This window comes from Azolla caroliniana, unplaced genomic scaffold, assembly GCF_043228905.1.
Source record: "Azolla caroliniana isolate FFs.n. ecotype wild unplaced genomic scaffold, voAzoCaro1.0.p SCAF_6, whole genome shotgun sequence".
Classification (NCBI taxonomy): Eukaryota; Viridiplantae; Streptophyta; class Polypodiopsida; order Salviniales; family Salviniaceae; genus Azolla; species Azolla caroliniana.
In genome coordinates this window covers 16379519-16390213 of record NW_028230441.1, presented here as the reverse complement: position 1 = coordinate 16390213, position 10695 = coordinate 16379519, and the positions used below count along the sequence as shown (strand labels likewise).

At 39.8% G+C, this 10695-nt stretch overlaps 1 protein-coding gene across 2 annotated transcripts; it reads left to right on the top strand.

Annotated features, from left to right (window-relative positions):
- Positions 1-253: 253 nt before the first annotated feature.
- On the top strand, positions 254-5540 carry BTR1L (binding to TOMV RNA 1L (long form)). Of its 2 annotated transcripts, none has more exons than XM_087321611.1 (8): positions 254-388; positions 1575-1816; positions 1912-2015; positions 3825-4018; positions 4153-4223; positions 4319-4480; positions 4567-4628; positions 5169-5540. In XM_087321611.1, exons 1-8 carry the CDS (start codon positions 301-303, stop codon positions 5269-5271), a joined length of 1026 nt encoding a protein of 341 aa, XP_087177737.1. In that variant the 5' UTR covers positions 254-300; the 3' UTR covers positions 5272-5540. The 2 variants fall into 2 exon arrangements, with proteins under 2 accessions (XP_087177737.1, XP_087177736.1); XM_087321610.1 differs by having other exon boundaries at positions 4108-4223.
- Positions 5541-10695: the final 5155 nt, after the last annotated feature.

Genomic DNA, 10695 nt, shown 5'->3' with positions numbered 1-10695 from the left:
AGAGAGAGAGAGAGAGAGAGAGAGAGAGAGAGAGAGCATCTCTGCGGACCTCATCAGAAGAGAAGAGAAGAGAAGAGAAGAGAAGAGAAGAGAAGAGACGAGACGAGACGAGACGAGACGAGACGAGAAGAGAAGAGAACACGATGATGCTGCTGCTCTTCTGCATTCCGCACAGATCTCCCCCTCATCGATCTCCTTCCTTCCCGTGAATCTACTACTACACAGGGAACTGACTCGTGAATTCTCTTCTGCCCCCAACCCAACCCAACCTTCTTATTTCTTCTGCTTTGTCCCCTTGTTATGGATTCTTCACGCTCACCCGAACGCACCCAATCTGACTCCTCTCCAATGCCTCATCCTCCTACCGTTTCTTCTCCACCTTCATCAGGTTTCTCTCCCTCTCCCTCTCCCTCTCTTTCTCTTCATGTCTATGCTTCTGTCTTTTTTAGACGTTCCTTATGCAGCAGATTATGTATGTACAATGTATGTGCATGTACATATATGTATGCTTGTGTGTGTGTGTGGGGGGGGGGGCTTAATTTTTTGTGTTGTTCTAATGTGATACTTGGTACATATTCATTGTGGATTTCACCTCAGTTCGACGTTTTCCACAGACAAACACATCCCTAAACCAAGTACGTACACATACGCGTGTGCATCTGTGTGTCCGTCTCTCTCATACATATGTATACGTGTATCCGTGGATTGAGAGAGAGAGATAGTCCCTTAACTAATTTTTATTTTTATGTCATTATCTGATCTGTTCCAGGAAGTGTGCTGAGTAGATATATAAAGAATCGTTATTCTACACACATATATGCATGCATGTATGTATGATATATTCACAGTTAGGGCTCAGACCATTATAGCTCGGGTGGTAAGGTTGTCCGGTGGATATCAGAAGGTCATGATTCAACCACCCCACATTTCGCAGTAGCATCCATAATAAAATAATGCATATGGTGAGATTTGAACCAGGGTGCATGAGTTAGTACTTGACTCACCATTAGGGTACAGCCACAGAGAGAGAGAGAGAGAGAGAGAGAGAGACCACAACTATAGTCTCATATATGATAGAATATCATCATCGTAAATAATAATTTAAAGAAAATTAATACAAATCCTAGAGCTGAAGGCAAACATTTGATTGCTCATTATAGCGCTAGAGACATCAGTCGTCAAAATGGCTGGGAACAATCCCTACATTCCATAGTGGAAAGCACTAAAGCATTGAAGTGAATGAGATTTGAACCAGATGTATACATAGAAGTTTATATCCTCCTTGTATCTAGAACAAGGGGAAATGACAGATATAAAAACTGTTGTATGGTGACTATTTTGGAGTAAAATTTGACTACATTGGGGGATTCGAGTTCTAAAGCTAGAGAACCGTGTGCATCAGGTATACAATAAAGATATACTTGTGCTCCTTAAATGCCTTGCCTAAAAAGTTAGAATCTGAGCTCACCCCCACTCTATTCGAGATGCATACTAGATTAGGAAGAATGAACATATCAATGTGTTTCTAGCATATTTTTTGGTTTGTTTATGCGGACAATGCTGTTTTCTCGCAGAGACCATCGAGAAATCTATATCGAGCATTCGATTCCTTATCACAAATATAGCTGCAGGATCAGTAATTGGAAAGGGCGGAACTACCATTAATGAGTTTCAAACTCAGTCGGGTGCTAAAATTCAGCTCTCCAGGAACCATGAATATTTCCCAGGAACATCTGATCGGATAATCTCTCTTAGTGGTGCTGTTAAAGAAGTTTTGACAGCATTTCATCTTATACTTTCAAAAATAATCAGTGAGGTAAAATCATTTATTAATAGTTCCCGTGGAGCCCATGTACATTTGGCTTTGTTACTTATTTTATGCCAATTCTTACTTCTACGTTTTGGAAATAGGGTGAGAAAGATAACAGCCAGGATATGAAACCAAACCAGGTCAGGCTTATTGTTCCCAATCCTGTATGTGGAGCAATTATTGGCAAAGCAGGTGCAACAATAAAGTATGTTGACATGCTCTTACTGTTATTTTGTTAATGTAAACAAGGATTCAGATTTCCTGTTCATGTAATGATTGTAGTTCTTCTGTAATTTTTAGTTGTGTGTTGGAATGATGTGGACATGTGTTTTATGTTTGCAAACAACTATGTGCACCGAAAGAAGCTCCTTTGAAGCTGATGCTAGAAAAAGAAGACAAATGGTAGCATTTGTTACGTAGTGAGAGACAAAATGAAGATAAAGAAAAGGAAACAGAGAAAAGAAAAAAGGAATAGCAAAGACTGTGTCACATTAATATTTACGTATCCTAATGAGACATATCTGGAGTATAGTGAAGGTAGGATCAATTGAACCAGTCACTATTTGATGCAAGATGAAAGAGTATGTACGAGTTACAAGATGCTTTGAACTTTGACTTTGGATCAACATAATGATTGACCACCTGGATGTTGACTCTATTAACGTCCCTGAGTTGGTGGGGGATCAATTTACAGAAGTTCATGACAGATTATCAGGATCTCCTCGATTGGAAAACCTGAAAATATGTGAATCCTTCAAGACTGGAGATGATGTGCATGAGTACTGCGAACTGATTAATAACAACACTGCTTATTGTAGAGTGAGTCATCAATACTGTATGAATATTCACCATAATAGACCTCATTTCATATCTACTGAAAAAGTAATTCCTGAAAAATGTACTCTCACACAAGGACCTTCACTTTGATTCTAGTTTTCAGACCTCAATTATGAAAAGTATACAAAAGAGTAGGTACCTTGTTTCAAGAAAACATATGATTTGTTTTTTCCTTAAATATCTTCAACCATCTTTGTGAGATGAGTACTTGATAGGTTCCAGGTTTTCAAACCTTAGTTAGCTAAACCTGAGACTTTAGTCTTCAAGGCTTGATCTTGAGATGGACATAGCGAGACTGCTGTTTTTCACTTGAGACATCCATTCTGTTAGGATGAATTGAAAATTCTTATTTTATTCTTGATCAAGCTTGCATCGACACTCATAAGCATTACCAAAATCATAGAAAAACTTATTAATTAAAACTACTGTTCTAATATACTAGATTTGGCCCCTATTTGAAAGAAATGAGGGGGAATTTGGGAAAACAAGACTACCTAGAAATTGTTGGAGATTTGATGTACGTGTCTCAAGTAGATAATGAAGAGTATATGCATAGTCATGAAACAACTTGCATGGAGGATGATGCTACTGGTCTGGGCTGGAGAGTGAACGAACTACCGGCATGGTGGTTATGTCTTGAAACAACTTGCATGGAGGATGATGCTACTTGACTGGACAGGAGAGAGAACAAACTACTGCTGTGGTGGGTTATGTGCCTCATCAATAAAACAAATAGATGAAGGAGAAGGAGATGCTGAAATTGGTTGGAAGAATTGGAGTAAAGACAGGGAACTAGATAGTACTAAACAAGAAAACGGTTCACAAGCAACTTAAATGATTGGCTTAATTTACGATTGGGTCATGTGTCAGAATGCGACATGCATGATTTTTATTGACCTCTACGGTAAACCCTTGGTTGATAGATTCTGTAGTTATTGGATAGGAATCGTGATATTAGTCGGCATGATGTTGTACAAGTATAATTCCCAATGGGATTTTTATACCATTGAAGATTTTACATCTAGTTAGGATTTTCATTTTGTTTCTGATTACCAATATACATGTTTGAAGTAATTTTAAAATAAGGATGGTATATTTGTTTTCTTTGATCATTTGCATTATTATTATTATATATTCTGTCTTCCCTCTCATCCTTGGTTATTGCACAATAATGCAGAGGATTTGTTGAGGAGTCAAATGCAAGTATAAAGCTATCTCCTCTAGAACAGAGTCTTCCAGGAGTTAATGATCGCATTGTCACAATAACTGGCACTTTAGATCAGCAACTGCGCGCTGCTGCACTTATAGTAACAAAGCTTTCTGAAGATCCAAATTATCATCAATATGCTTCTACATCACTTTCGTATACAGGTAAGAATAGGAAATTTTGGTGCTGTCGTTCTTCTTTGCGTTAGTATTGCGTCTTGTCTAAACATAGTTTATGAATGATAAGCACCCAGGTTTAGCATCAAATGTAGTGGGATTGCGTGGTCCTCCTACTGCAGGATACTCATCGATGGGTTATGGAAGGGCACCATTGCTGCGTAATGGCATGAATGGTGAATATCGGATGAAGGTTGGCTATGTACTTAGGGATAAGTATAAAAATGGGCAATATAATGAAAGTACCTTTGCAATTGTACGATGCTGAACTTCACTATTTCAAAATAGGGTCTAATACCATCAGTAATTCCGATGCAAACGAATTCTGTGGGAGGAGTACCAGTGATTCCGGGAGGGTCATCACCCACCACTTTAAATTTTACCATACCTGATGAGCATGTTGGTGCTATTGTTGGCAGGGGTGGAAAAATAATAACAGACATTCAGCAGGTATATTTCGGGGTGGTTGTACAAATTGTTTTCATCAAGTGTTTTGCTTAACTTCGTTTGACCTTTTCTTTGTTTGTAATTTTCAGAGCAGTGGTGTCCGAATTAAAATTTCAGATCGGGGTGATTATGTTCCGGGTACAACTGATCGGTAGGTATCCTTGATGTTGTTTGTATTCAAATGATGGCTTATGGCATTTTATCGTAATGCCACTCTAATTTTACAAGAATATCCAAAATGCAGCTCAATTACAAGATTCCCAAAATGCACTGATATCTACATCCTAGTTGCCAGTAAATTTGGAAAATTATCATATATTAATACACTATCAAAGCCTCATCACTGTTATCAAGACCAAAAATGGGATGTATAAAATATGGATCATTTGAATAGATGTTATTACTAATTAGCAAAAAAAAAGTCATAGATAGTTTTTATTTAGCAGCGAATTGCCTTAATATTTGCAAGGTTAAGCTTCAGTTATATTTCAAAGTTAAAAGCCAGCTTATGTGTGAAGTAAAAATGAATAACTTGAGCATAAATTCATTTGAAACCCATAGAGTAATCTTAAAATTGGTAGTGCGAGTTGTTTCAGGAGCTCATTTTATAAACTTGAGAGTGGCCAACCATATTTTATGATTCTCATGAATGTTTTTACTGTTTTGAATGTGTTTATTATGATTCTCGCAGCAAAGTAACAATAACCGGAACAGCAGAGGGTGTTCAGATGGCGCAGCAATTCATGATTCAGAAAGTAAATCACATCTTGACCTTGGATTCATCGCAGAGATGATGAAAAAACTTTTGCTAGCTCTTGTATCTATTGGATCTCATAGGTCCCCCATACACAAGTTTTGAAACCCTAAAAGAATCCACCATCTCAGTGAGGCTCATTCCCTTTCCTCAATTTAATGCTTTCATTTTTTTTTCTTCCATATTTTTGCTTTGCTCAGGTCACTTTTTGCTCCACTCCTCTTTAAAGGATTATTTCTTGACTTAAGAAAATTTCTCACTCATTCTCTCAGTTACAAACGGTTTGTAGAATTGATTTTCTTTTTCCCACCTCAAATGAGCATTGTTTCCATTACGAGAGTTTATACTGAGTAAAAGAATCTTTCTACCACTGTATGATAGTATAAAGCAATGCTGTATGCAAATAATTTGTGGAGGTTGATGTGATGACATCTTAACTTCTCCAATCAATACAGTGTAGTATCTTATTCCAAAGATAGGGGATGGCAATGGCAATTGTAGGTGCTCCCCTTGTCAATATTGAAAAACTCACTCTTCATTTTAGATCCCCAAATGGTCAAAGTGAACTTTTATGAGTCTTTGTCTCTAGTTGACCACATCTTTCATTGAATATGTTGTAGATATTCTGAGGAGTATTTTCATAACTAATGATTTGATTCAACTGAGTTTTCCAGCTCTTGTGTCTGAAATCATGACCAAGAATATACAATGAGAGTGCCTTGTCTCTAGTAACAATTGCTTCAAATTTCATACATGGATTTGTGGCATTTTCATCCATGTATGAATTTGAGTGAAGTTATGTATATAAGAATCAATCTATAGCATGTAGTACATGTTTTATGAACTTTGTTTTTTGTGTGTTTCTGAGATTGGATGTGTTTAGGCAAGATGAACCACATGTTAGAACAGAGACAATGGGTGTTGAATTATGAACATGCTTCTCAACACCAGCTTCTGAGTAGCTAACATGTTGCATGAATCCAAACATGTGTGTATCCTGGGACTATACTCCACTTTATTTGGGACAACAAACTCCGGAGATAATCAATTTATTTATGAGCATAGATGGATATTAAACAAGATTTGATGATGTTTGCAGTGTATTTATTAGATGACCAACATGCATTCCAATCAAAAAATTTTGAATGCAAGAATCACCATAATTAAACTCAAATGAACCTTTGTTTAACACTGAAGATGCTTTGTTACAACAATTATTATATGTTTAAACCTTTAATCTAGATTGCTGAAGGGTCATGGAACTTTAATATTTAACAAAATGGATGCTTGCTCTTGCATTTATCATATAATTTGAAGAATTTATACACACGACGTTTAAAGGGGAATTCGTAATGTATGGAGCATGATTTTACTAGTATTGGTGTAATATTAAGATGAATTTCGGGTAGGGGAAGGTATCATACACATTACAAAAGTTGAAGTGCATAAAGTTCTCCATGATTCATTGCATAGAGTCCAACAAATACTTCTCTAATATCTAAGTTACATTGCTAGTTTGCTTCTTAAGTTTTGTGAGTTTTTAGATTGGCATTTTTTTTAATAGCATAAGTTATAAAAATATTAATATGAAGGGATATCGATGAAAAGATTATATGTAAACTTTAAACAAATGCTATGTTTTGAAGCACCATTATTGTTATACATCCAACAAAAAACTTCAATGGATGGATTTTTCAACAACACCCAATTGTCTCTCCACAACTTAAATAAAATTGTCTATATTTTTGAACAAAAGCTAGACATCACAACATGCCCATTGGTTTAAGATCCATGAAATATCAGTTCTGTTGCTATTGATGGCCATGGGTAGTCAAAACGATTAATTGTCGTTGATCTTGAAGTATTATGAGTCGGTTCGAATAAAACTTATTTTGTCTAATTAATTTCTTATATTAATTATAGTAATATTTTATTATAGACGTAGTGTGCTAAAAGTAGACTTGACTAACTTGTATATTATATTTTTTGTGAAGTGTAAAAGAATACGTGTGCGGAAGCATGTGCAATAGACACCGGTTATTCAGAAACTCGACAATTAGGTAAACACAAAGAAAGAGAGAGAGAGAGAGAGAGAGAGAGAGAGACTGAGTGGAGCAGACAACAATATTTCAATTACTAAGAGACTTACTTAGTATTTACAATAGTGCTCAGAGTACATTTTTTATACAAGCCCTTCACGAGTGGGTTGACACAAGTACCATCAGTACTTGAATGCTCATAAATGAGCCCGACACTAACGGCCTTTTGGATTTCATCTGACTCGGCACACCTGAATTAAGCTCTATTCGATTCGGTTCTCAGCTTCTTCAGCCGATTTGGCCCATGTTGAGCTTGTCTCTCAACACTCCCCCTCAAGCTCAACTTGAGGTTCCACCGTGTCAGCTCTAGCTGGTTCGTCAATCCAGCCTCCTCTCATGGTGTCCCCACACCTTGCTTGTGCTCCTCATCCAATCCGGTCCCACGTCCCATGACCCCTCCAGTCTGGCGCTCCTCGACTCGTCGGGTTTCGTGCACCTTGACCCCTACGGTTGGCTTGTTTGCTACTCAAGCCCGTCTCAACTCCCTCACTATTGCGGTATTGGCGCCTCTTGACTCGTCGGCTCTTCCGTCTTGACGTCGACTTCGGCTACCTTCTCGTCCGCCTAGCCTTCATGTGATTCGGTTCGTCTGAATCAAACTACTCGATCAAATCAGCTATCTCCGATTCGTTCCTGTTCTTGTTCGAATTGGTTGTCTTCAATTCGTCCTCCTTCAGGCCCTTGACCACATCTGCCCACGTCTTGGTCCTGGCCTTCACTTGGTCGGCTCTGTCCTTTTTTACTCTACCGCTTCTGTTGCCTCTCTCGACTCTACCTGCTTGGTTTGGTTGGCTTTGGCTTCGACACTCTCTTTCGACCGCTCCCCCTACATCTGGCTAGTCTTTGCTTAACCGATCTTCCACCTATCCATGTGTCCTCGGCTTCTTCAGCCAATCCAGATGTTCTGACTTCTTTAGTCGTGCCAAAATCGAATTCTTCATCCGATTCAACTTTTCAGACTTCGTCTCTCTCCTTTTCGGCTTCACACCTCCCCCACAAGTTCGACATGTCAAGGATGCTGTTGAAGTTGTCGTAGTATATCACTGTCGGTTTAGACACCTCCACCTGCAGATCCTTCAATAGCCTTTTGAGTCAAATGGTTTCGCACGTAGTGATAACTGCCCCTCAATACTCGGCCTCATTGTTTGACAATGCATTGTCGGTTGCTTTTTGCTGCTCCAGGTGATCGCGATGCTTCCCAACGAAAATGCGAATCTAGATGTTGACCTGCAATTGCCGACATTTCCGGCCCAATCGGCATCTATGTAGCCGACTAACTCCTTGGCTACTCCTATTCGATACAACAACGCCCTATCCTTGGTGTCGTTGACATATCACAATATCCTTTGTGCGTATTGAAGGTGGTCGGCCTTTGGTTGTGACATGAATTGACTGATCAAGCCGACCGGATAATTGAGGTCCAACCAAGTGATCGTAAAATAAATGAGGCTTCTGACAATCTATCGGAACCTTGTCGGGTCACATGTCGTTCCCGAATGTTGGCGAAGCTTCATGTTTCTGTCCAGAGGGGTTGAGACGAACTTACAATCTCCCATCCCGAATTTGAAGAGCATATTCAACACATAATGATGTTGGCTGAGCAAAATGCCTTCGGGGGTTTGGACCACTTTGATCCCGAGGAAGTAATGAAGGTCCCCCAGATCCTTCATTTCAAATGATGTCAAAAGCTGAGACTTTACTCGGCCGATTTCTCTAAGGTTGGCGCCAGCAATGACTAGATCATCGACATATAGCAGAATGCTAATTGGTCTGGTTTGACTCGTCCGAATGAACAATGAAGAGTTTGATTTTGACGGAGCAAACCCCATCTTACGCAGTCGCTGCGTGATCTTTGCGTTCCAAGCACACGAGGATTACTTGAGTCCATACAATGACTTTTTCAATCGGCAAACTGCCGATATGTTCTGTTCGGATAGAAATCCGGGGTGTTGTACCATGTATACTTGTTCCTCAAGATCGCCTTGTAGTAATGCGTTCTTTACATCCATATGATGTAAGTGCCACCCCTTTGCCGTTGCTACAACTAGTAATACACGGATAGTTGTCATCTTCACGACTGACACGATGGTCTCATTGTAATCGATGTCGTGTTTTTGCTTGTAGCCCTTGGCCACCAATTGGGCCTTGTATCGGTTGACGGAGCCATCGTCGTTCTACTTGACCTTGTACACCCACCTGCATCCGGTTGCCGTCACACCCTTGGGGGTGTCAACCAAGTCCCAAGTCTTGTTCTCTGATGCTTGCATCTCTTCCTCCATGGGTTTTCGCCAATTGGCGACTTTCGTCGCTTCTACGTAGCTTTCCGTCTCACGCGCTTCTGCCAGCTTCGCCATATATGCATAATGATGCACCATATACTCATTATACCCATACCGAATTACGGGATTCTTCTAGCGGGTGGATCAATGCAACTTCTGGTTCACCGATTTCATGGACCTGTCGGTCGATTTCGACCTTGTTTTTGGAGGTCCCTCCTTGCTTCTAGCCAAATCGAATTCGCTTCGATCCGATGTATCAGCCTCATTGGCGTATTTCATCATCTTCATCTTCCCCTTCTCCTTGCGTGTAAACTGTCTCCTCAGTTTCTAGTGCGGGGACTACACGACCGAGTCTCCACTACTGGCCAACTCATCATATGACTGGTCCTTTTGACTCAGCCGCTCGTTCGGTCCACTTGGCCGAAATGAGATCGGACTATCTTCCAGAGCTCCGATTTCTTCCTCATACAGGGACAATTCGGCCTCACTGGCCTCATCTTCAAAATTCAGTATGGAGTGGATGGGGGTTGGAGGTGAAGGCAAGTACCATGAAGACGACTCATCGAAAATGACATCTTGGCTTACTCGAACCTCCTTCATTCGGGGGTTATAACATTTATAACCCTTTTGCTGATTCGAGTAGCCGATCAAGATACACTTCTTGGCTTTCGTGTTTAACTTCCTTTGCTTCTCCTTCGGCACATGCACATATGCGATACTACAGAATACCCTCAATTGTGCCAAGTTTGGCTTCTTCCCGAAATACACCTCATGTAGCGAGACTCCTCCATTTGCAAATGTCCAATGTAGGTAAACGATTGTTCTGACTGCTTCGGCCAAATAGAACTTCCGCATATGCTTCTCCTCAAGCATTGCCCTTGCCACTTGTTGGATCGTTTGATTCTTCGTCTCAGCCACACCTTTTGTTGCGACATGTATCTGCAGGAGAATTCACGTCGAAAATTCCTTCCTTTTGCAGATAGCTAGAGAATTGGTCAAAAAAGTACTCTTGATCTTTCGTCCTGTCTCCCGTTCAGCAAGGCTTTTCACCTTCAAGAAGTAGGAAAAGACTTCGCTTTTCTTCTT